At 47.1% G+C, this 27,455-nt stretch overlaps 1 protein-coding gene across 2 annotated transcripts in view; it reads left to right on the top strand.

Annotated features, from left to right (window-relative positions):
* LOC139563628 (prospero homeobox protein 1-like) overlaps nt 1–25,772 on the top strand; it is a 69,772-nt gene extending 44,000 nt beyond the window's left edge. Inside the window, exon 7 of one of the 2 annotated variants that reach the window (XM_071382467.1) lies at nt 23,706–25,772. In XM_071382467.1, coding sequence (XP_071238568.1) covers nt 23,706–23,891 — 186 coding nt within the window. In that variant the 3' untranslated portion in view covers nt 23,892–25,772. The remainder of the gene's footprint in view (nt 1–23,705) is intronic. The other variant, XM_071382466.1, reaches the window with a different exon arrangement.
* The last annotated feature ends 1,683 nt before the right edge of the window (nt 25,773–27,455 follow it).

The raw sequence follows: 27,455 nt of genomic DNA, 5'->3' as shown, positions 1-27,455 counted from the left end.
TGTGTCCTCTCTTCATCTCTGTGTCCTCTCTTCATCTCTGTGTCCTCTCTTCATCTCTGTGTCCTCTCTTCATCTCCGTGTCCTCTCTTAACCTTTTATGGCTGCAGGGCGGTGTCGGGCTCAATATGACAACAGCCCGTCCAAGTGCAGGGCGCGGAATTCAAAAGATATTTTTTAGAAATATTTAACTTTCACACATTAACAAGTCCAATACAGCAAATGGAAGATAAACATCTTGTGAATCCAGCCAACATGTCCGATTCTTTAAATGTTTTATAGTGAAAACACCACGTATATTTATGTTAGCTCACCACCAAATAGAAAAAAGCACAGACATTTTTCACAGGACAGGTAGCATGCACAAAACCAACCAAACTAACCAAGAACCAACCAAACTAACCAGGAAACAACTTCATCAGATGACAGTCTTATAACATGTTATACAATAAATCTATGTTTTGTTCGAAGAATGTGCATATTTCAGGTATAAATCGTATTTTTGCATTGCAGCTACAATCGGAAATAGCACCGAAGCAGCTAGAACATATACAGAGACCAAATTGAAATACCTAAATACTCATCATAAAACATTTATGAAAAATACATGGTGTACAGCAAATGAAAGACAAACATCTTGTGAATCCAGCCAATATTTCAGATGTTTTAAGTGTTTTACAGCGAAAACACAATATAGCATTATATTAGCTTACCACAATAGCCAAAAACACAACCCATTTATCAGCAGCAAAAGTTAGCGATCGTAACAAACCAGCAAAAGATATATAATTTCTCACTAACCTTGATAAGCTTCATCAGATGACAGTCCTATAACATCAGGTTATACAATACACTTATGTTTTGTTCGAAAATGTGCATATTTAGAGCTGAAATCCGTGGTTATACATTGTAAAAAACGTAGCAAATATTTTCCAGAATCTCCGGATATATTTCTGACATTCACCTATTCTGACCAAATAACTAATCATAAACGTTACTAAAAAATACTTGTTGTACAGCAAATGATAGATACATTAGTTCTTAATGCAATCGCCGTGTTAGAATTCTAAAAATAACTTCATTACGACATACAGCTTACGTTATAGCGACACAGCGCCAAAACTCAAGGCGGAAAACACAACAACACATTTAAACATCATAAATGGGTCCTACTTTGGTTGAGCTTCCATCAGAATCTTGTACAAGTGGTCCTTTGTCCAGAACAATCGTTGTTTGGATTTAGAATGTCCTTTTTCCCTCTCGAATTAGCAACCAAAACTTGCCAAGTGGCGCGAAGCTCTCCTTCGTCAACAAACGCAGAGAACGGAACACGCCAAAACTCCCGAAAAAATTTCAATAATCTGATTAAACTATATTGAAAAAACATACTTTACGATGATATTGTCACATTTATCAAATAAAATCAAAGCCGGAGATATTTGCCGTCTATAACAAAAGCTTTTCAGAAGCCAATGCGGAAGTCCTTTCCGCATCTTCCTGAACAAAGGAATTTGGGGTCCTGTCATTCCAAGCTCTCTCTTTTGACCATAGAAAGAGCTAGAGACCCCATTTCACCTCTCACAGCCTATTGACATCTAGTGGAAGGCGTATGAAGTGCATGTATACTAATAGATTTCAAGCAAACGATTAGGGAGGCCCTGGAACAGAGCCTCGATTTCAGATTTTTCACTTTCTGACAGGAAGTTTGCTACCAAAATGAGTTCTGTTTTACTCACAGATATAATTCAAACGGTTTTAGAAACTTGAGAGTGTTTTCTATCCAATAGTAATAATAATATGCATATTGTACGAGCAAGAATTGAGTACGAGGCCGTTTGAAATGGGCACCTTTTATCCAAGCTAATTAATACTGCCCCTGCAGCCATAAGAAGTTAATCTCTGTGTCCTCTCTTCATCTCTGTGTCCTCTCTTCATCTCTGTGTCCTCTCTTCATCTCTCTGTCCGCCCTTCGTCTCTGTGTCCTCTCTTCATCTCTCTGTCCGCCCTTCGTCTCTGTGTCCTCTCTTCATCTCTCTGTCCGCCCTTCGTCTCTGTGTCCTCTCTTCATCTCTCTGTCCTCTCTTCATCTCTCTGTCCGCCCTTCGTCTCTGTCCTCTCTTAATTTCTCTGTCCTCTCTTAATTTCTCTGTCCTCTCTTCATTTCTCTGACCTCTCTTCGTCTCTCTGTCCTCTCTTCATCTCTCTGTCCTCCCTCATTCTTCTGCTGTTAAACTCAGACCCATGAAACTGGAACCACAGCCTATTCAGCAAGTCCCCCCCCCCCCACACACACGCACGCACGCACGCACGCACGCACGCACGCACGCACGCACGCACGCACACACACACACACACACACACACACACACACACACACACACACACACACACACACATCCATTCTCCTCCTTTTGCCAAATTTAGCATCATCAAAGTTCCACCTTGGACTTGGACTGTCCCCCACCTCACCCCCTTTACCTCCTTCCTCCCGTCTCCTCCCCCTCTCCCCTTCCCTGTTTGAGTCTGTCCTCTGTCCCACGGGCTCTCCTTCTTTTGATGGTTATCTACTCTGTCAATGTTCACCCGTTCCCCTCTCCTCCTCTCCTCCACCCGTTCCCCTCTCCTCCTCTCCTCCACCCGTTCCCCTCTCCTCCTCTCCTCCACCCGTTCCCCTCTTCTCCTCTCCTCCACCCGTTCCCCTCTCCTCCTCTCCTCCACCCGTTCCCCTCTTCTCCTCTCCTCCACCCGTTCCCCTCTTCTCCTCTCCTCCACCCGTTCCCCTCTCCTCCTCTCCTCCACCCGTTCCCCTCTTCTCCTCTCCTCCACCCGTTCCTCTCTTCTCCTCTCCTCCACCCGTTCCCCTCTTCTCCTCTCCTCCACCCGTTCCCCTCTCCTCCTCTCCTCCACCCGTTCCCCTCTTCTCCTCTCCTCCACCCGTTCCCCTCTTCTCCTCTCCTCCACCCGTTCCCCTCTCCTCCTCTCCTCCACCCGTTCCCCTCTTCTCCTCTCCTCCACCCGTTCCCCTCTTCTCCTCTCCTCCACCCGTTCCCCTCTCCTCCTCTCCTCCACCCGTTCCTCTCTTCTCCTCTCCTCCACCCGTTCCCCTCTTCTCCTCTCCTCCACCCGTTCCCCTCTTATCCTCTCCTCCACCCGTTCCTCTCTTCTCCTCTCCTCCACCCGGTCATCTCTTCTCCTCCACCCGGTCATCTCTTCTCCCATCCACCCGTTCCTCTCTTCTCCTCTCCTCCACCCGTTCCTCTCTTCTCCTCTCCTCCACCGTTCCTCTCTTCTCCTCTCCTCCACCCGTTCCTCTCTTCTCCTCTCCTCCACCCGTTCCTCTCTTCTCCTCTCCTCCACCCGTTCCCCTCTTCTCCTCTCCTCCACCCGTTCCTCTCTTCTCCTCTCCTCCACCTGTTCCTCTCTTCTCCTCTCCTCCACCCGTTCCCCTCTTCTCCTCTCTTCCACCCGTTCCCCTCTTCTCCTCTCCTCCACCCGTTCCCCTCTCCTCCTCTCCTCCACCCGTTCCCCTCTTCTCCTCTCCTCCACCCGTTCCCCTCTTCTCCTCTCCTCCACCCGTTCCCCTCTCCTCCTCTCCTCCACCCGTTCCTCTCTTCTCCTCTCCTCCACCCGTTCCCCTCTCCTCCTCTCCTCCACCCGTTCCTCTCTTCTCCCATCCACCCGTTCCTCTCCTCCGCTCCTCTCCTCCGCTCCTCTCCTCTGCTCCTCTCCTCTCCTCCGCTCCTCTCCTCCGCTCCTCTCCTCTCCTCCTCTCCTCTCCTCTCCTCCGCTCCTCTCCTCTCCTTTCCTCCTCTCCTCTCCTCTCCTCCGCTCCTCTCCTCTCCTCTCCTCCTCTCCTCTCCTCTCTTCCTCTCCTCTCCTGTCCTCCGCTCCTCTCCTCTCCTCTCCTCCTCTCCTCTCCTCCGCTCCTCTCCTCTCCTCCGCTCCTCTCCTCTCCTCTCCTCCTCTCCTCTCCTCCGCTCCTCTCCTCTGCTCCACCCACAGAGAATACTTTGTTGTCGTTGGTCTTTTCCTTCTGTCCCTTTTTCTCTCTCATTCACTCTTTACGTTATAAACTTTTTAATGACATAATTGTGGTATTCATTGTGTGTGTGTCTGTGTGTGTGTGTGTGTGTGTGTGTGTGTGTGTGTGTGTGTGTGTGTGTGTGTGTGTGTGTGTGTGTGTGTGTGTGTGTGTGTGTGTGTGTGTGTGTGTGTGTGTGAGACAAGCAGCGGTAATTAAAGGAACTTCATTAATTACCTTCTCCCTGCTCTTTCTCTCTCTGCTCCTCCCCCTCTTTAGCCTCCTCTTTTAGGTTGTTGAACCTCTCCCCCCTTTCTTTACCTTTCTTCCATCTCTCTCCTTGCCTTCCTCCCTCTCTTTCTCCCAAATATGATTCTCTTTGTTCCCTAATTGCTGAATTAATTTTCCACTCAGAAAATACTGGAATAGAAATGGAGAGAGAGAGAGAGAGAGAGAGAGAGAGAGAGAGAGAGAGAGAGAGAGAGAGAGAGAGAGAGAGAGAGAGAGAGAGAGAGAGAGACAGAGACAGAGAGAGACGGAGAGAGACAGAGAGAGAGAGAGAGAGACAGAGAGAGAGAGAGAGACAGAGAGAGAGAGACAGAGAGAGAGAGAGACAGAGAGAGAGAGAGAGACAGACAGACAGACAGACAGACAGACAGACAGACAGACAGACAGACAGACAGACAGACAGACAGACAGACAGACAGACAGACAGACAGACAGACAGACAGAGAGAGAGAGAGAGAGAGAGACAGAGACAGAGAGAGAGAGAGACAGTGAGAGCGAGACAGTGAGAGAGAGAAAGAGAGGGAGAGAGAGAAAGAGAGGGAGAAATGTGTGTGATAGATCTGTCATTCTCATTGAAAGCCAGTCTAAGAAGCGGTATATCTGTTCTATGTGTGATCTTTCTATGCTTCCCGTTACTTAAGTTTAATTTGTGCGTCTTTTACTTTAGATTTTGTACACCAGCTTCAAACAGCTGAAAATATTTCTGCTTTATGGAAAATATATTACACAGCGTTGAATTTTTTGATGGTACAATGTTTTTCTGCACTATACTTGTTTGTTTAGTCACATAAACTGAAATTAGGCGAACGATTCTACTTTTAGCCAACAGGAAATGGAGGAGCGATTTTATTTGTTTACCGCTGCAGTGCTGTTTGTAGTGTGTATTTCAGAAGAACAGAATATGAGTTGGCCCACTATATGTTATCTGGCTATGAGCCATGCTATAGGCTGTAGGGATGAAGTGGGCATTTTAATGCGTAAAAGTGATCAATTGAAACGAGCACTATACGCTAGAATTAGATTTATTTGGCAACTTTAGTTGGGAATGACAAACCTTAGAAAAACATACACTACATGACCAAAAGTATGTGAACATCTCATTAATATGGAGTTGGTCCCCCGTTTCCTGCTAAAACAGCTTCCACTCTTCTGGGAAGGCTTTCCACTAGATGTTGGAACATTGCTGCGGGAACATTAGTGAGGTCAGGCATTGATGTTGGGTGATTAGGCCTGGCTAACAGTCGGCGTTCCAATTCATCCCAAAGGTGTTCGATGGGGTTAAGGTCAGGGCTCTGTGCGGACCAGTCAAGTTCTTCCACACCAATCTCGACAAACCATTTCTGTATGGACCTGGCTTTGTGCACGGGGGCATTGTCATGCTGAAACATGAATGGGCCTTCTCCAAACTGTTGCCACAAAGTTGGAAGGACAGAATCGTCTTGAATGTCATTGTATGCTGTAGCGTTAAGATTTCCCTTCACTGGAACTAAGAGGCCTAGCCCGTACCATAATGCCTCCTCCACCAAACTTTACAGTTGGCACTATGCATTCGGGCAGGTAGCGTTCTCCTGGCATCCTCCAAAACCATATTTGTCCTTCGGACTGCCAGAAGGTGAAGCGTGATTCATCACTCCAGACAATGCATTTCCACTGCTCCAGAGTCCAATGGCGGCGAGCTTTACACCACTCCAGCCGATGCTTGGCGTTGCGCATGGTGATCTTAGGCTTGTGTGCGGCTGCTCGGTCATGGAAACCCATTTCATGAAGCTCCCGACGAACAGTTATTGTGCTGACGTTGCTTCCAGAGGCAGTTTGGATCTCTGTAGTGAGTGTTGCAATCGAGAACAGACGGTTTTTCACTCTACAATCTTCAGCACTTGGCGGTCCCGTTCTGTGAGCTTGTGTGGCCTACCACTTTGCGGCAGAGCCGTTGTTGCTCCTAGACGTTTCCACTTCACAATAACAGCACTTACAGTTGACCGGGGGAGCTCTAGCAGAGCAGACATTTGACGAACTGACTTGCTGGAAAGGTGGCATCCTATGACGGTGCCACGTTGAAAGTCACTGAGCTCTTCAGTATCGGCCATTCTACTGCCAATGTTTGTCTATGGAGATCGCATGGCTGTGTGCTCGATTTTATACACCTGTCAGCAATGGGTGTGGCTGAAATAGCTAATCCACTAATTGGAAGGGGTGTCCACATACCTTTGTATATACTGTATATATGGGCTGCAAGGTGCAACTAAAGTCTATTGACTATTTGAAAAAGTCGCTAAAAAGCTTGCTCTCTGTCCCTTGCCTCAGGCTGCACACACTGTTCTCTCATCAAGTGATCCTATTTTCAACCATCAGACTATTCTCAATTTCATCTTGTCTTTACTAATATGTCAACATTAGTTTTCGATTTAGACTGGCCCGTTATCAAATGGAACAGGTACAGGGGGAAAAAGACTTCTCATCCGTAGGAACAGGAGTAGGAACAGGAGTAGGAACAGGAGTAGGAACAGGAGTAGGAACAGGAGTAGGAACAGGAGTAGGAACAGGAGTAGGAACAGGAACAGGAACAGGAGTAGGAACAGGAACAGGAACAGGAGTAGGAACAGGAGTAGGAACAGGAACAGGAACAGGAGTAGGAACAGGAACAGGAACAGGAGTAGGAACAGGAACAGGAACAGGAACAGGAACAGGAACAGGAACTGGAGTAGCGAATGGAGGGCCGTTTTCCTGCTTGTTCGTTTTTTTCAATCAGATAGGCTGCTTCGGTTTGACTCCACCCATCAACCACTGACGATCCAATGAGGAGCATGCAGCCTCTCGCTGTGCAACAGGTGATATTCCACCTGTACTCTGTATACCACGGGCTCTCCTACCCTGTCCCTGCAGCTACCCAGTACTCTGTATGCCACGGGCTCTCCTACCCTGTCCCTGCAGCTACCCAGTACTCTGTATGCCATGGTCTCTCCAACCCTGTTCCTGCAGCTACCCAGTACTCTGTATGCCATGGGCTCTCCTACCCTGTTCCTACCCAGTACTCTGTATGCCATGGGCTCTCCAACCCTGTTCCTGCAGCTACCCAGTACTCTGTATACCATGGGCTCTCCAACCCTGTTCCTGCAGCTACCCAGTACTCTGTATGCCATGGGCTCTCCAACCCTGTTCCTGCAGCTACCCAGTACTCTGTATACCATGGGCTCTCCAACCCTGTTCCTGCAGCTACCCAGTACTCTGTATGCCATGGGCTCTCCAACCCTGTTCCTGCAGCTACCCAGTACTCTGTATGCCATGGGCTCTCCAACCCTGTCCCTGCAGCTACCCAGTACTCTGTATACCATGGGCTCTCCAACCCTGTTCCTGCAGCTACCCAGTACTCTGTATACCATGGGCTCTCCAACCCTATTCCTGCAGCTACCCAGTACTCTGTATGCCACGGGCTCTCCTACCCTATTCCTGCAGCTACCCAGTACTCTGTATGCCATGGGCTCTCCAACCCTGTTCCTGCAGCTACCCAGTACTCTGTATGCCATGGCCTCTCCAACCCTGTTCCTGCAGCTACCCAGTACTCTGTATGCCATGGGCTCTCCAACCCTGTTCCTGCAGCTACCCAGTACTCTGTATGCCACGGGCTCTCCTACCCTGTTCCTGCAGCTACCCAGTACTCTGTATACCATGGGCTCTCCAACCCTGTCCCTGCAGCTACCCAGTACTCTGTATACCATGGGCTCTCCAACCCTGTCCCTGCAGCTACCCAGTACTCTGTATACCATGGGCTCTCCTACCCTGTTCCTGCAGCTACCCAGTACTCTGTCTGCCATGGGCTCTCCAACCCTGTCCCTGCAGCTACCCAGTACTCTGTATACCATGGGCTCTCCAACCCTGTTCCTGCAGCTACCCAGTACTCTGTATGCCATGGGCTCTCCAACCCTGTTCCTACCCAGTACTCTGTATGCCATGGGCTCTCCAACCCTGTTCCTGCAGCTACCCAGTACTCTGTATGCCACGGGCTCTCCAACCCTGTTCCTGCAGCTACCCAGTACTCTGTATGCCACGGGCTCTCCAACCCTGTTCCTGCAGCTACCCAGTACTCTGTATGCCACGGGCTCTCCTACCCTGTTCCTGCAGCTACCCAGTACTCTGTATGCCATGGGCTCTCCAACCCTGTTCCTGCAGCTACCCAGTACTCTGTATGCCACGGGCTCTCCTACCCTGTTCCTGCAGCTACCCAGTACTCTGTATACCATGGGCTCTCCAACCCTGTTCCTGCAGCTACCCAGTACTCTGTATACCATGGGCTCTCCAACCCTGTCCCTGCAGCTACCCAGTACTCTGTATACCATGGTCTCTCCAACCCTGTTCCTGCAGCTACCCAGTACTCTGTATGCCACGGGCTCTCCAACCCTGTTCCTGCAGCTACCCAGTACTCTGTATACCATGGGCTCTCCAACCCTGTTCCTGCAGCTACCCAGTACTCTGTATGCCATGGGCTCTCCAACCCTGTTCCTGCAGCTACCCAGTACTCTGTATACCATGGGCTCTCCAACCCTGTTCCTGCAGCTACCCAGTACTCTGTATGCCATGGGCTCTCCTACCCTGTTCCTGCAGCTACCCAGTACTCTGTATGCCATGGGCTCTCCAACCCTGTTCCTGCAGCTACCCAGTACTCTGTATACCATGGGCTCTCCAACCCTGTTCCTGCAGCTACCCAGTACTCTGTATGCCATGGGCTCTCCAACCCTGTTCCTGCAGCTACCCAGTACTCTGTATACCATGGGCTCTCCAACCCTGTTCCTGCAGCTACCCAGTACTCTGTATGCCATGGGCTCTCCTACCCTGTTTCTGCAGCTACCCAGTACTCTGTATGCCATGGGCTCTCCAACCCTGTTCCTGCAGCTACCCAGTACTCTGTATGCCATGGGCTCTCCAACCCTGTTCCTGCAGCTACCCAGTACTCTGTATGCCATGGGCTCTCCTACCCTGTTCCTGCAGCTACCCAGTACTCTCACTGCCATGGGCTCTCCAACACTGTTCCTGCAGCTACCCAGTACTCTGTATACCATGGGCTCTCCAACCCGGTTCCTGCAGCTACCCAGTACTCTGTATGCCATGGGCTCTCCAACCCTGTTCCTACCCAGTACTCTGTATGCCATGGGCTCTCCAACCCTGTTCCTACCCAGTACTCTGTATGCCATGGGCTCTCCAACCCTGTCCCTGCAGCTACCCAGTACTCTGTATGCCATGGGCTCTCCAACCCTGTTCCTACCCAGTACTCTGTATGCCATGGGCTCTCCAACCCTGTTCCTACCCAGTACTCTGTATGCCATGGGCTCTCCAACCCTGTCCCTGCAGCTACCCAGTACTCTCACTGCCATGGGCTCTCCAACCCTGTTCCTACCCAGTACTCTGTATGCCATGGTCTCTCCAACCCTGTTCCTGCAGCTACCCAGTACTCTGTATGCCATGGTCTCTCCAACCCTGTTCCTGCAGCTACCCAGTACTCTGTATGCCATGGGCTCTCCAACACTGTTCCTGCAGCTACCCAGTACTCTGTATGCCATGGGCTCTCCAACACGGTTCCTGCAGCTACCCAGTACTCTGTATGCCATGGGCTCTCCAACCCTGTTCCTACCCAGTACTCTGTATGCCATGGGCTCTCCAACCCTGTTCCTACCCAGTACTCTGTATGCCATGGGCTCTCCAACCCTGTTCCTACCCAGTACTCTGTATGCCATGGGCTCTCCAACCCTGTCCCTGCAGCTACCCAGTACGCTCACTGCCATGGGCTCTCCAACCCTGTTCCTACCCAGTACTCTGTATGCCATGGTCTCTCCAACCCTGTTCCTGCAGCTACCCAGTACTCTGTATGCCATGGTCTCTCCAACCCTGTTCCTGCAGCTACCCAGTACTCTGTATGCCATGGGCTCTCCAACACTGTTCCTGCAGCTACCCAGTACTCTGTATGCCATGGGCTCTCCAACACGGTTCCTGCAGCTACCCAGTACTCTGTATGCCATGGGCTCTCCAACCCTGTTCCTACCCAGTACTCTGTATGCCATGGGCTCTCCAACCCTGTTCCTACCCAGTACTCTGTATGCCATGGGCTCTCCAACACTGTTCCTGCAGCTACCCAGTACTCTGTATGCCATGGGCTCTCCAACACGGTTCCTGCAGCTACCCAGTACTCTGTATGCCGTGTACGTTCTCTCCAAAGTTTGGGGCATAGCATGAGGTAACCAGTCCATCCAATTTGCATAATTATCCAGTATTACCTCAAAGGAGATTACTAGAATATGTTTAATTTTGGAGTATAGGCCAATTATCTACCAAAGGCTTCTTAAATTAGTTTTCTTTTAAGGTTTTTTTCTGCAGTGAAGCAGTAGGCTGTGTTTTATATTGGCACAATCATCATTTAATTTTTTTATGGTTTAATTCGGGATTGGTCTAATGAATATGCATAAACTCTGAATTTACATCGGGGTTGTTTTGAAGTAATCATCACCTGACAAAGCACTGTCCATTTCCTGTTCCTGTTTCACGTCCACAAAGACCAGGCTTTCCACTCAATTTCAACCTGTTGTTGAACTCTAAAAACCGCGGGAAGTAGTTTGGGGTGGGTGTGCTGCGATGTTGTTTTTGCCTAACAGGGGTGCAGAAATGGTTTTGCCCGCGATGAAGACGTCTATATCAGTCCTCTAATACAGGACTAGTAAAGGCCCAGTGTTACAGAAGGCTATATCAGTCCTCTAATACAGGACTAGTAAAGGCCCAGTGTTACAGAAAGCTATATCAGTCTGTTAATACAGGACTAGTAAAGGCCCAGTGTTACAGAAGGCTATATCAGTCCTCTAATACAGGACTAGTAAAGGCCCAGTGTTACGGAAGGCTATATCAGTCTGTTAATACAGGACTAGTAAAGGCCCAGTGTTACAGAAGGCTATATCAGTCTGTTAATACAGGACTAGTAAAGGCCCAGTGTTACAGAATGCTATACCAGTCCTCTAATACAGGACTAGTAAAGGCCCAGTGTTACAGAAAGCTATATCAGTCTGTTAATACAGGACTAGTAAAGGCCCAGTGTTACAGAAGGCTATATCAGTCCTCTAATACAGGACTAGTAAAGGCCCAGTGTTACAGAAAGCTATATCAGTCTGTTAATACAGGACTAGTAAAGGCCCAGTGTTACAGAAGGCTATATCAGTCCTCTAATACAGGACTAGTAAAGGCCCAGTGTTACGGAAGGCTATATCAGTCTGTTAATACAGGACTAGTAAAGGCCCAGTGTTACAGAAGGCTATATCAGTCTGTTAATACAGGACTAGTAAAGGCCCAGTGTTACAGAATGCTATACCAGTCCTCTAATACAGGACTAGTAAAGGCCCAGTGTTACAGAAGGCTATATCAGTCCTCTAATACAGGACTAGTAAAGGCCCAGTGTTACAGAAGGCTATATCAGTCCTCTAATACAGGACTAGTAAAGGCCCAGTGTTACAGAAGGCTATATCAGTCCTCTAATACAGGACTAGTAAAGGCCCAGTGTTACAGAAGGCTATATCAGTCCTCTAATACAGGACTAGTAAAGGCCCAGTGTTACAGAAAGCTATATCAGTCCTCTAATACAGGACTAGTAAAGGCCCAGTGTTACAGAAAGCTATATCAGTCCTCTAATACAGGACTAGTAAAGGCCCAGTGTTACAGAAGGCTATATCAGTCCTCTAATACAGGACTAGTAAAGGCCCAGTGTTACGGAAGGCTATATCAGTCTGTTAATACAGGACTAGTAAAGGTCCAGTGTTACAGAAAGCTATATCAGTCCTCTAATACAGGACTAGTAAAGGCCCAGTGTTACAGAAGGCTATATCAGTCCTCTAATACAGGACTAGTAAAGGCCCAGTGTTACAGAAGGCTATATCAGTCCTCTAATACAGGACTAGTAAAGGTCCAGTGTTACAGAAAGCTATATCAGTCCTCTAATACAGGACTAGTAAAGGCCCAGTGTTACAGAAGGCTATATCAGTCCTCTAATACAGGACTAGTAAAGGCCCAGTGTTACAGAAGGCTATATCAGTCTGTTAATACAGGACTAGTAAAGGCCCAGTGCACTACTTTTGTGAAAAAGTTCAAACGAATTGTATTTGAGTGTTTACCAGCCTTTGTAATTTGAGTCTGATAATTATCTGTACAAAACAGTTAATCTGATAATACTTGTGGAATATAAAAATACTTGCTTGATATACACTATCAATCAAAAGTTTGGACACACCTACTCATTCCAGGGTTTTTCTTTATTTTTTACTATTTTCTACATTGTAGAATAATAGTGACGACATCAAAACTATGAAATAACACATATGGAATCATGTAGTAACCAAAAAAAGTGTTAAACAAATCAAAATATATTTTATATTTGAGATTCTTCAAAGTAGCCACCCTTTGCCTTGATGACAGCTTTGCACACTCTTGACATTCTCTCAACCAGCTTCATGAGGTAGTCACCTGGAATGCAATTTCCAATTTCTTGAAAACGTATTTCTATGTGAAAAATGAAATGGTCTATTCATTCCTTTTTTAAATTTTTTTGTAGACGCTCTTATCCAGAGCAACTTACAGTAGGGGGTGCATACATGTTCATACTGTTGATACTGGTCCCCCCCCCCCACCCCCCCGCGGGAATTCAGACCCACAACCTTAGCATTGCTAGCACCATGCTCTACCAACTGAGCCACGTCATCACAAACCACTTGATGTCTCAATGTACTCAATTACTGGATTGTACGTTGTTTTATCGTCACGGTGATGGAAAGTCTACAGGTACAAACCTAGATGACCAGTCGATGTACATTTACATTAAGTGGCTTGTAAGGAAGGGATGTTTTATTTATTTCACCTTTATTCACCTTTATTTAACCAGGTAGGCCAGTTGAGAACAAGTTCTCATTTACAACTGCGACCTGGCCAAGATAAAGCAAAGCAGTGCGACACAAACAACAACACAGAGTTACACATGGAGTAAACAAAACGTACAGTCAATAATACAGTATAAAAATCTGTATACAGTGTGTGCAAATGAAGTAAGGAGGTAAGGCAATAAATAGACCAATAGTGGCGAAGTACTTACAATTTGGCAATTTACACTGGAGTGATATATGTGCAGATGAGGATGTGCAAGTAGAAATACTGGTGTGCAAAAGAGCAGAAAAACTAAAACAAATATGGGGGTGAGGTAGGTAGTTGGTTGGATGGGCTATTTACAGATGGGCTATGTACAGCTGCAGCAATCGGTGAGCTGCTCTGACAGCTGACGCTTAAAGTCAGTGAGGGAGATATAAGTCTCCAACTTCAGTGATTTTTGCAATTCGTTCCAGTCATTGGCAGCAGAGAACTGGAAGGAAAGGCGGCCAAAGGGGGAGTTGGCTTTGGGGATGACCATTGAGACATACCTGCTGGAGACTTATAGATGACCTGTAGCCAGTGGGTTTGGCGACGAATATGTAGCGAGAGCCAGCCAACGAGAGCATACAGGTCGCAGTGGTGGGTAGTATATGGGGCTTTGGTGACAAAACGGATGACACTGTGATAGACTACATCCAGTTTGCTGAGTACAGTGTTGGAGGCTATTTTGTAAATTACGTCGCCAAAGTCAAGGATTGGTAGGATAGTCAGTTTTACGAGGGTATGTTTGGCAGCATGAGTGAAGGAGGCTTTGTTGCGGAATAGGAAGCCGATTCTAGATTTAACTTTGGATTGGAGATGTTTGATGTGAGTCTGGAAGGAGAGTTTACAGTCTAACCAGACACCTAGGTATTTGTAGTGGTCCACATATTCTAAGTCAGAACCGTCCAGAGTAGTGATGTTGGACAGGCGGGCGGGTGCGGGCAGCGATCGGTTGAAGTGCATGCATTTAGTTTTACTAGCATTTAAAAGCAGTTGGAGGCCACGGAAGGAGTGCTGTATGGCATTGAAGCTCGTCTGGAGGTTTGTTAGCACAGTGTCCATGGTAAATTAATCCTGCAAGAAAAATTGTTGTTTTCCATGTTATTTGATCAAGAAAAATATTTAATTTGATGTGGATGTTTTGTGTCTTTGCCCATAACTTTTCAGGTTTTGATGTAAATGTTTGAGGACATGGTTGTGATCTTTGTGGATTCCATTAGAATGACATCACAGAGAGACAGGGACAACGACTCTCACAATTCCAACTGTTGAAACCAGCAACATTCTGTTCTTAATTATACAACTAACTTTTTTGTCAAAGCGGCGATGGGTGAAAAAAATATATTGTTTTGCTCGCGTTGCCGACGTCTATATCGGTCCACAAATACAAGTAAAGGCCCAGTGCACTACTTTTGTGAAAACAAATAAATAATAATAATTTCAATATATATATTTTTTAAATATTATTATTCTGATTGTTCAGATGTGCTGCAGCACTCTCAGCAGCTCTACTTCCTGTTTGAACTTCTTTCTTCAGATTGACCAATCACAGTGAAGTGAGTATTTAAAGATGCTGTTCTGTTGATTTTTGTTTTCATTTGCATTCGTGTCAGAGTGGTTAGAGGGACAATAGAGCCCTGAGTACCAGGCCTGTAGCGACCTGATGGAGAGACAATAGAGCCCTGAGTACCAGGCCTGTAGCGACCTGATGGAGGGACAATAGAGCCCTGAGTACCAGGCCTGTAGCGACCTGATGGAGGGACAATGGAGCCCTGAGTACCAGGCCTGTAACGACCTGATGGAGGGACAATAGAGCCCTGAGTAACAGGCCTGTAGCGACCTGATGGAGGGACAATAGAGCCCTGAGTACCAGGCCTGTAGCGACCTGATGGAGGGACAATAGAGCCCTGAGTACCAGGCCTGTAGCGACCTGATGGAGGGACAATAGAGCCCTGAGTAACAGGCCTGTAGCGACCTGATGGAGGGACAATAGAGCCCTGAGTACCAGGTCTGTAGCGACCTGATGGAGGGACAATAGAGCCCTGAGTACCAGGCCTGTAGCGACCTGATGGAGGGACAATAGAGCCCTGAGTACCAGGCCTGTAACGACCTGATGGAGGGACAATAGAGCCCTGAGTAACAGGCCTGTAGCGACCTGATGGAGGGACAATAGAGCCCTGAGTACCAGGCCTGTAGCGACCTGATGGAGGGACAATAGAGCCCTGAGTACCAGGCCTGTAGCGACCTGATGGAGGGACAATAGAGCCCTGAGTAACAGGCCTGTAGAGACCTGATGGAGGGACAATAGAGCCCTGAGTAACAGGCCTGTAGAGACCTGATGGAAGGACAATAGAGCCCTGAGTACCAGGCCTGTAGCGACCTGATGGTCATTAGCTAGTTGGATATTACCAACACATGTGCCAGAGTGCATAAGAGGAGATTACGGGGGAATTTTACTGTGTGGCAGCAGCCCTATTTTAGGCTTCTTCTATAGTGTATGGAGAGAGGAAACAGTGCAGACACAGTGATCTCAGCCATCTGATTGGCCAGCGATAGGCCTATAGGTGCACTTGATTTGCTCTCCTTCAGACCAATGAAATGGTTCAAAATGGGAACACTTTTCCAACAGCGTGAAAAAAAGAAATAAAAATGGGAACGCAAGACTTTATCGTAGTTGTTTTTTACAGAAATGTTTGGCGATCGACTAGAAATGTCTTGGTGATCGACTAGAAATGTCTTGGTGATCGACTAGAAATGTCTTGGAGATCGACTAGAAATGTCTTGGAGATCGACTAGAAATGTCTTGGAGATCGACTAGAAATGTCTTGGAGATCGACTAGAAATGTCTTGGAGATCGACTAGAAATGTCTTGGAGATCGACTAGAAATGTCTTGGAGATCGACTAGAAATGTCTTGGTGATCGACTAGAAATGTCTTGGAGATCGACTAGAAATGTCTTGGAGATCGACTAGAAATGTCTTGGAGATCGACTAGAAATGTCTTGGAGATCGACTAGAAATGTCTTGGAGATCGACTAGAAATGTCTTGGAGATCGACTAGAAATGTCTTGGAGATCGACTAGAAATGTCTTGGTGATCGACTAGAAATGTCTTGGAGATCGACTAGAAATGTCTTGGAGATCGACTAGAAATGTCTTGGAGATCGACTAGAAATGTCTTGGAGATCGACTAGAAATGTCTTGGAGATCGACTAGAAATGTCTTGGAGATCGACTAGTTGGAAGAATAGACGTTCTTTCAAAGTTGGCACACACACACGCGCACACACACACACACACACACACACACACACACACACACACACACACACACACACACACACACACACACACACACACACACACACACACACACAGAGGAAGTGTTGGGCTCTGCTTAATGTCTGATGGAGTGTGTCACACATTCTGGAGGACAAGCCTCTGCATGTATTCTATCAGCTGGCAAGAGGCACTTAAGGTTCATGGGTGGCACACACAGGGGAGGGGTTGTGGGGCTTGGCCTCGGGGGTATGGAGAGGGGGGACATTTCTGGGAGCTTAAAGAGGAGGGTCTCATCTTTCCTTTAGTCTACAATTCAAAGGAGCACACACACAAACACACACGCACACACAAACACACACAAACACACACACCCACACACACAAACACACATACACGAACACAAACACACACACCCACACACACAAACACACACGCACACACAAACACACACAAACACACACACCCACACACACAAACACACATACACGAACACAAACACACACACCCACACACACAAACACACATACACATCGAGGCTACAGAAGGTTCACACACACGTTTCAGGACTCATGTTTCAGGACTCATGTTTCAGGATTGTCATGTTTCAGGATTGTCATGTTTCAGGATTGTCATGTTTCAGGATTGTCATGTTTCAGGATTGTCATGTTTCAGGATTGTCATGTTTCAGGATTGTCATGTTTCAGGATTGTCATGTTTCAGGATTGTCATGTTTCAGGACTATCATGTTTCCTATGTGATTAGTTCCCACCCTGTTAGAGAAAACTCTCCATGTTTCTATTCTCTAACTCTTTACCGTCTCTGTCTTTTACTGATGAAAAGACATGTCACTATTTCCTCTGCGATGGAGGGGCTTGTGCGTGTGTGTGTGTGTGTGTGTGTGTGCGTGCGTGCATGCGTGTGCTTGTACGTACGTGTGTGTTTTAAAGTGTTCTAGGTGTGTGTGAGTGTCTGTGATCAATATTTCTCTAGCCCAGAGAACAATCAATTAATACACACATGTTGCGTCTACTTGAACACTGGGGAGCTCTCCCTTTTATGTATTTCTCTCCCTCCTATCATCCCCCCTCTCTTTCACCCCCTCTCCTCTCTCTCTCCCTCCTACCGTCCCCCCTCTCTTTCACCCTCTCTCTCTCTCTTTCTCTCTCTCCCTCCTACCGCCCCCCTCTCTTTCACCCCATCTCCTCTCTCTCTCCCTCCTACCGCCCCCCCTCTCTTTTACCCCCTCTCTCTCTCTTTCTCTCTCTCCCTCCTACCATCCCCCCTCTCTTTCACCCCCTCTCCTCTCTCTCTCTCTCTCCCTCCTACCGTCCCCCCTCTCTCTCTCTCCCTCCTACCGCCCCCCCTCTCGTTCACCCCCTCTCCTCTCTCTCTCCCTCCTACCGTCCCCCCTCTCTCTCTCTCCCTCCTACCATCCCCCTCTCTTTCACCCCCTCTCCTCTCTCTCTCTCCCTCCTTCCTACCATTCCCCTCTCTTTCACCCCCTCTCCTCTCTCTTTCTCTCTCCCTCCTTCCGTCCCCCCTCTCTTTCACCCCCTCTCCTCTCTCTCTCCCTCCTACCGTCCCCCCTCTCTCTCTCTCCCTCCTACCGTCCCCCCTCTCGTTCACCCCCTCTCCTCTCTCTCTCCCTCCTACCGTCCCCCCTCTCTCTCTCTCCCTCCTACCATCCCTCTCTCTTTCACTCCCTCTCCTCTCTCTCTCTCCCTCCTTCCTACCATCCCCCCTCTCGTTCACCCCCTCTCCTCTCTCTTTCTCTCTCCCTCCTTCCGTCCCCCTTCTCTTTCAACCCCTCTCCTCTCTCTTTCTCTCTCCCTCCTACCGTCCCCCCTCTCGTTCACCCCCTCTCCTCTCTCTCTCCCTCCTACCGTCCCCCCTCTCTCTCTCTCCCTCCTACCATCCCCCCTCTCTTTCACCCCCTCTCCTCTCTCTTTCTCTCTCCCTCCTTCCGTCCCCCCTCTCTTTCACCCCCTCTCCTCTCTCTCTCCCTCCTACCGTCCCCCCTCTCTCTCTCTCCCTCCTACCGTCCCCCCTCTCGTTCACCCCCTCTCCTCTCTCTCTCCCTCCTACCGTCCCCCCTCTCTCTCTCTCCCTCCTACCATCCCTCTCTCTTTCACTCCCTCTCCTCTCTCTCTCTCCCTCCTTCCTACCATCCCCCCTCTCTTTCACCCCCTCTCCTCTCTCTTTCTCTCTCCCTCCTTCCGTCCCCCTTCTCTTTCAACCCCTCTCCTCTCTCTCTCTCTCCCTCCTTCCTACCATCCCCCCTCTCTTTCACCCCCTCTCCTCTCTCTCTCTCCCTCCTTCCTACCATCCCCCCTCTCTTTCACCCCCTCTCCTCTCTCTCTCTCCCTCCTTCCGTCCCCCTTCTCTTTCAACCCCTCTCCTCTCTCTCTCCCTCCTACCATCCCCCCTCTCTTTCACCCCCTCTCCTCTCTCTCTCTCCCTCCTTCTGTCCCCCTTCTCTTTCAACCCCTCTCTCAGTTCAAGGGACTTTATTGGCATGGGAAACAATGTTAACATTGCCAAAGCAAATTAAATAGATAATAAACAAAAGTGAAATAAACCATCAGAAATTAATAGTTAACATTACACTCACAAAAGTTCCAAAAGAATAAAGACATTTCAAATGTCATATTATGTCCTTATACAGTGTTGTAATGATGGGCAAATAGTTAAAATACAAAAGGGAAAAAATCTCTCTCTCTCTCTCTCTCTCTCTCTCTCTCTCTCTCTCTCTCTCTCTCTCTCTCTCTCTCTCTCTCTCTCTCTCTCTCTCTCTCTCTCTCCTCTCCCTCGTACCCTCCCCCTCTCTTCTCTTTCTGCCCTCTCTCTCTCTCTTTCTTTCTCAATTCAATTTAAATGTTCTCTCTCTCCTTCATCTCCCTCTTTCTTTCTCTCCCTCTCCTCCCTCTCTCTTTGTGTATCTGGTTGTTACCTCTCCACAAAGCTCTGGGTCTGAATAACTCTTCTGAGACGACATTATGTTTAAAGACTACACCCTCCACTTCTATCCTCCCTTTCTCCCCCTCCTCCCATCCTTTCTTCCCTCTCTTTACTTCTTCTCCCTCTTCCTCTCCCTTTCCTCTCTTCCCCCTCTCTTCTCTTCTCCTCTCTTCCCCAGAGTAGAGAATGGTAGTGATTATGTTAACTTATAGAGCAAGTTAGCAGAGGGTCTGACAACAGTGGTTATGTTAACTTATAGAACAAGTTATCAGGGGGTCTGACAGATAGCTATAATTACACTAAGCTGGGACGGCAGGTGTCTTTGTCTCTAAGACAGAGGGTAAACGGCATTGAGATTGCTGTGTGTGTGTGTGTGTGTCTTAAGAGAGTGTGTGTGTGTGTCTTTAGAGAGTGTGTGTGTGTTTGTGTGTGTGAGTGCATTCAAGCATTCTCGAGGATAAGATGAAGGCAATGTCTTTGTTACTGAGACTGATTGGAGTCACGCGGGCTGTGTGTGTGTGTGTGTGTGTGTGTGTGTGTGTGTGTGTGTGTGTGTGTGTGTGTGTGTGTGTGTGTGTGTGTGTGTGTGTGTGTGTGTGTGTGTGTGTGTGTGTGTGTGTGTGTGTGTGTGTGTGTGTGTGTGTGTGTGTGCTGAGACAATAGCCAGGGTCATCTGACCGTGAGGCAGCCCCTCATATCACATGACGGTCTGAAGGACGCGTCTTTGTTACTGAGACTCTGCCTATTGTCAGAGACAGCTGTTCTGCACACACACACACATACACACACACGCACACACACACACCTTAGGAGCCAGTGAGATCACTGGACACTGGGTACCAGAGGGGTTGCCCAAAGGAAGTCTGATTTGAGGAAGAAAGAATGATGTGTGTGTCCGGGGGTTGGGAGAGAGAGAGAGAGAGAGAGAGAGAGAGAGAGAGAGAGAGAGAGAGAGAGAGAGAGAGAGAGAGAGAGAGAGAGAGAGAGAGCGAGAGACAGAGACAGAGACAGAGAGAGAGAGAGAGAGAGAGAGAGAGAGAGAGAGAGAGAGAGAGAGAGAGACAGAGAGAGAGAGAGAGAGAGAGAGAGAGAGAGAGACAGAGGGGTAGAGAGACAGAGAGAGAGAGAGAGAGAGAGAGAGAGAGAGAGAGAGAGAGAGAGAGAGAGAGAGAGAGAGAGAGAGAGAGAGAGAGAGAGACAGAGAGAGAGAGACAGAGAGAGAGAGAGAGAGAGACAGAGAGAGAGAGAGAGAGAGAGAGAGAGAGAGAGAGAGAGAGAGAGAGAGAGAGAGAGAGAGAGAGAGAGAGAGAGAGAGAGAGAGAGAGAGAGAGAGGAAGAATGCAAAAGCCTAAGAAAGAAATTGAGAAACCTATCCAACCAAAAACAGAGACCCAGAAAACTTGAGTCTACGCCTTCACTATGGTGAATCACTAAAACAATACAGAAATACACCACGGAAAAAGAAGGAACAGCACGTCAGAAATCAGATCAATGTAATTGAAGAATCCATAGACTCTAACCAATTCTGGGAAAATTAGAAAACACTAAACAAACAACAACACGAAGAATTATCTATCCAAAATGGAGATGTATGGATAAACCACTTCTCCAATCTTTTTGGCTCTATAACAAAGAACAAAGAACAAACAGCAAAAAACATATAACATGATCAAATACAAATCAGCTATTAAAGACTACCAGAACCCACTGGATTCTCCAATTACATTGAATGAACTACAGGACAAAATACAAACCCTCCAACACAAAAAGGCCTGTGGTGTTGATGGTATCCTCAATGAAATGATCAAATATACAGACAACAAATTCCAATTGGCTATACTAAAACTATTTAACATCATTCTTACCTCTGGCATCTTCCCCAATATTTGGAACCAAGGACTGATCACCCCAATCCACAAAAGTGGAGACAAATTTGACCCCAATAACTATCGTGGGATATGCGTCAACAGCAACCTTGGGAAAATCCTCTGCATTATCACTAATAGCAGACTCGTACATTTCCTCAGTGAAAACAATGTACTGAGCAAATGTCAAATTGGCTTTTTATCAAATTACTGTACGACAGACCACATTCACCCTGCACACCCTAATTGACAACCAAACAAAACAAAGGCAAAGTCTTCTTTGTTGATTTCAAAAAAGCCTTCAACAGAATTTTGCATGAGGGTCTGCTATACAAATTGATGGAAAGTGGTGTTGGGGGAAAAACATACGACATTATAAAATCCATGTACACAACAAGTGTGCGGTTAAAATTGGGAGAAAAAAAACGCACATTTCCTCTCACAGGGTCGTGGGGTGAGACAGGGATGCAGCTTCAGCCCCACCCTCTTCAACATATATATTAACAAATTGGCGAGGGCACTAGAACAGTCTGCAGCACCCGGTCTCACCCTACTAGAATCTGAAGTCAGATGTCTACTGTTTGCTGATGATCTGGTGCGTCTGTCACCAACCAAGGAGGGCCTACAGCAGCACCTAGATCTTCTGCACAGATTCTGATTAGGATCTGGTTAAAAATACTTGATTCAGTTATTGAACCCATTGCCCTTTATGGTTGTGAAGTCTGGGGTCCGCTCACCAACCAAGAATTCACAAAATGGGACAAACACCAAATTGAGACTCTGCATGCAGAATTCTGCAAAAATATCCTCCGTGTACAACGTAAAACACCAAATAATGCACGCAGAGTAGAATTAGGTCGATACCCGCTAATTAACAAAATCCAGAAAAGAGACGTTAAATTCTACAACCACCTAAAAGGAAGCGATTCCCAAACCTTCCATAACAAAGCCATCACCTACAGAGAGATGAACCTGGAGAAGAGTCCCCTAAGCAAGCTGGTCCTGGGGCTCTGTTCACAAACACAAACAGACCCCACAGAGCCCCAGGACAGCAACACAATTAGACCCAAGCAAATCATGAGAAAACAAAAAGATAATTACTTGACACATTGGAAAGAATTAACAAATAAACAGAGCAAACTAGAATGATATTCGGCCCTAAACAGAGAGTACACAGCGGCAGAATACCTGACCGCTTTGACTATGTACAGACTCAGTGAGCATAGCCTTGCTATTGAGAAAGGACGCAGTAGGTAGACCTGGCTCTCAAGAGAAGACAGACTATGTGCACACTGCCCACAAAATGAGGTGGAAACTGAGCTGCACTTCCTAACCTCCTGCCAAATGTATGACCATATTAGAGACACATATTTCCCTCAGATTACACAGAGCCACAAATAATTGTAAAACAAACCTGATTTTGATAAACTCCCATATCCACTGGGTGAAATACCACAGTGTGTAATGTTTACTGTGTAATGTTTACTGTTAGTTTTTTATTGTGTATTTCACTTTAGTTTATGATCTATTTAACTTGCTTTGACAATGTTTCACCTGCAAATTAAGCCATTTGAATTGAATTGAGAGAGAGAGAGAGTTATTCTTGTCACAAACCCTTTTCTCTCTGTCTGCTGGCTGGAGGCTTTAATTGTTGGTTACCTCTCATCTTATTGTGGTGATACTCAGCTGTTGGTCTTCACACACACACACACACACACACACACACACACACACACACACACACACACACACACACACACACACACATACACATACACATACACACACACACACACACAGTCTGTTGTAGGCTATTGTAAAGATGAATCCATTATGAGCGGCCTAGTCGACCACTAAACACTGGAACACAGCTATCATAGGCTTAACACACACAGAGAGAGATCTGTCTTGTCCATCGTAAATCAGGCCTGTAAAGAGGTCCAAATTACAGATGGCTCTATCCGTCTCCCTTTGTCTGCCTGCCCAACTATCTCTGTGTGTGTGTGTGTGTGTGTGTGGTGCTTGTGTGTGTCGAGTCCCAGCATGTACTATGTGAATACTATGGCGTGCTGAACTTGCAACCTCAAGGTGGCTGTATGGCTGGACTGTACCTACAGATATTACTGTACCTACAGATATTACTGTACCTACAGATATTACTGTACCTGCAGATATTACTGTACCTGCAGATATTACTGTACCTGCAGATATTATTATTCATCTGCTGAACCACAACCCTTGAGACGTAACCTGATCTCTCTCTCTCTGTCTCTCTCTCTGTCTCTCTCTCTGTCTCTCTGTCTCTGTCTCTCTCTGTGTGTCTCTCTCTCTCTCTCTCTCTCTCTCTGTCTCTCTCTCTCTCTCTCTCTCAGGTTCCAGAGCGATTCCTGGAAGTGTCCCAGCTGACGTTGAGGGAGTTTTTCAACGCCATAGTAGCAGGGAAAGACGTGGACCCATCCTGGAAGAAGGCCATCTATAAGGTGATCTGTAAACTAGACAGTGAAGTCCCCGAGGTCTTCAAATCACCCAACTGTCTGCAGGAACTACTGAACGAATAACGTGGACGTGACGTTTTCGGGACAAAACCACTGCACTTAGAGTCCACACTCAAAAAAATTAAAAAGGAATTAAAAGTTTTGTTTTAAAAACTGTATACATTTTCAGTTTTTTTTGTACAATTCTGTCTACTACAGTTTTTTGTAAAATGTTACACTTTGACCTGTATTTTTTCTTCTTCATTTGTGGCCAACAAAACAGCGAGAGGAATGGTTTTCTGCTGAAGACTCACAGACAACTATATCTATGGATGAATGGAGTTGAAGAGTAAATGTCATTAATGTCGGGGATGTTTCATCAAAACAAAACTCTGTCACATCTCACTGTACTTACAGACAAACGTCAACAACAAAACAACAACATTGTGTTTTTAAAAAAAAGAGCTGTAAATATAAAAAATGAACATGTTTTTAGATAACATTTTGAGATTAGACCTTATCGGTTTTCTATCTTAAGTGGGTTTTAACGCTCCAATAAAAACCCGATGTTGAGACATCGGCCCGGAAACAGTTTTCTACGGACAACTTTGCCTCGGGACGAGTATGAAGACAAATGTGTTGAATTCAATCCGTATCGCGGAAGATTCACGGAATTGAATCCAGCCCTATATCTAATCTATATTGTGGATGTATCAGACGAAGACCACTTCTAATAAAGTGACCCCCCCCCCCCTCTCCCGACACCCCTTCTTCAGCACAAAGTGACAAACTCCATCCTCCATCCGATTCATAGACACAAAGAATTGTTGCGATGTTGTGGTATGAAGACTTTCTACTGTGTGTCTGGGAACGAATTCCTTTTTAAAAGATGTGTGTTCCCCTCCCCTACACACAAACAATTCCCCCGTTCATATACTACCTGTCCGTACCCCCCCTCCATGGACTGTAAAGTATGGAGGAGATCAGAGAAACACTCCCACGCTGCAGAGTGTTTTGAATTATGAAGCAAAGTGACATTCCCAACTGCCACATTTCCATCCCAGCTGGGAAAGAAATACTAAGCTGATGTTGTTGATTTTCACCTATTTTTTTTCTTCGTCTTCTTCTGAGACCCATTGGATGTTTTGACTGTACGCCCCCCCCCCCCCCCCCGCCCCCCACTCTCCTCACCCCCGCCCCCTCCTCCTGGCTCTCAATGTAATAAGTGTTATCCCCCGTTAGCTCCCCCGTTAGCGCCCCCGTTAGCTCCCCCGTTAGCTCCCCCCGTTAGCTCCCCCTGTGAGCTCCCCCGTTAGCTCCCCCTGTTAGCTCCCCCGTTAGCTCCCCCGTTAGCTCCCCCTGTTAGCTCCCCCGTTAGCTCCCCTGTTAGCTTGGGCTGCTAGCTGAAGGTAAAGTTTGCTAAACTCTGACTACTATCTTGACTGAACTCAACTGAACTCATTTGAGCTGTTATGCTAAAACCGTTTAGCCGAAGCTGACCTGAGCTGTGAAGCTGGACAATTCTGAACGATTCCCTCCTCTCTTCTCGTCACTGAGACCAGAGCTAGTTACAATTAGTTTGGTCAAACTAGCGGCGACTTCTAACTGAGGCTTAACATAACTAGCTAGCTAAATGAAAGTGTTGTTAGACTAGCTGAACTGAACTGAATTGTAAAGCTAGAAGATTCTTCTAGAAGATTCTGTATTCTATTCTCTGAGTTGCAGAGACTATATTAGCTCGGCATGCTAGTTTGGCTAAACTAGCTGGGACTCCTTACTAGGGCTACAGAGAACTACTAGCTGACTGGTAACTGGGGCTATAGAGAACTACTAGCTGACTGGTAACTGGGGCTACAGAGAACTACTAGCTGACTGGTAACTGGGGCTATAGAGAACTACTAGCTGACTGGTAACTGGGGCTATAGAGAACTACTAGCTGACTGGTAACTGGGTCTATAGAGAACTACTAGCTGACTGGTAACTGGGTCTACAGAGAACTACTAGCTGACTGGTAACTGGGTCTACAGAGAACTACTAGCTGACTGGTAACTGGGGCTATAGAGAACTACTAGCTGACTGGTAACTGGGGCTATAGAGAACTACTAGCTGACTGGTAACTGGGGCTATAGAGAACTACTAGCTGACTGGTAACTGGGGCTATAGAGAACTACTAGCTGACTGGTAACTGGGGCTATAGAGAACTACTAGCTGACTGGTAACTGGGGCTATAGAGAACTACTAGCTGACTGGTAACTGGGGCTATAGAGAACTACTAGCTGACTGGTAACTGGGGCTACAGAGAACTACTAGCTGACTGGTAACTGGGGCTATAGAGAACTACTAGCTGACTGCTAACTGGGGCTATAGAGAACTACTAGCTGACTGGTAACTGGGGCTATAGAGAACTACTCGCTGACTGGTAACTGGGGCTATAGAGAACTACTAGCTGACTGCTAACTGGGGCTATAGAGAACTACTAGCTGACTGGTAACTGGGGCTATAGAGAACTACTAGCTGACTGGTAACTGGGGCTATAGAGAACTACTAGCTGACTGCTAACTGGGGCTATAGAGAACTACTAGCTGACTGGTAACTGGGGCTACAGAGAACTACTAGCTGACTGGTAACTGAGGCTATAGAGAACTACTAGCTGACTGGTAACTGGGGCTACAGAGAACTACTAGCTGACTGGTAACTGGGGCTACAGAGAACTACTAGCTGACTGGTAACTGGGGCTACAGAGAACTACATGCTGACTGGTAACTGGGGCTATAGAGAACTACTAGCTGACTGGTAACTGGGGCTATAGAGAACTACTAGCTGACTGGTAACTGGGGCTATAGAGAACTACTAGCTGACTGGTAACTGGGGCTACAGAGAACTACTAGCTGACTGGTAACTGGGGCTACAGAGAACTACTAGCTGACTGGTAACTGGGGCTACAGAGAACTACTAGCTGACTGGTAACTGGGGCTATAGAGAACTACTAGCTGACTGGTAACTGGGGCTACAGAGAACTACTAGCTGACTGGTAACTGGGGCTACAGAGAACTACTAGCTGACTGGTAACTGGGGCTATAGAGAACTACTAGCTGACTGGTAACTGGGGCTACAGAGAACTACTAGCTGACTGCTAACTGGGGCTACAGAGAACTACTAGCTGACTGGTAACTGGGGCTATAGAGAACTACTAGCTGACTGGTAACTGGGGCTATAGAGAACTACTAGCTGACTGGTAACTGGGGCTATAGAGAACTACTAGCTGACTGGTAACTGGGGCTATAGAGAACTACTAGCTGACTGCTAACTGGGGCTATAGAGAACTACTAGCTGACTGCTAACTGGGGCTACAGAGAACTACTAGCTGACTGCTAACTGGGGCTACAGAGAACTACTAGCTGACTGGTAACTGGGGCTATAGAGAACTACTAGCTGACTGCTAACTGGGGCTACAGAGAACTACTAGCTGACTGGTAACTGGGGCTATAGAGAACTACTAGCTGACTGGTAACTGGGGCTATAGAGAACTACTAGCTGACTGCTAACTGGGGCTACAGAGAACTACTAGCTGACTGGTAACTGGGTCTATAGAGAACTACTAGCTGACTGGTAACTGGGTCTACAGAGAACTACTAGCTGACTGGTAAC

The sequence above is a fragment of the Salvelinus alpinus genome, chromosome 34 (assembly GCF_045679555.1).
Source record: "Salvelinus alpinus chromosome 34, SLU_Salpinus.1, whole genome shotgun sequence".
Classification (NCBI taxonomy): domain Eukaryota; kingdom Metazoa; phylum Chordata; class Actinopteri; order Salmoniformes; family Salmonidae; genus Salvelinus; species Salvelinus alpinus.
Note: the sequence above shows the minus strand (reverse complement) of the source record. Positions and strands in the feature narration are given on the sequence as shown.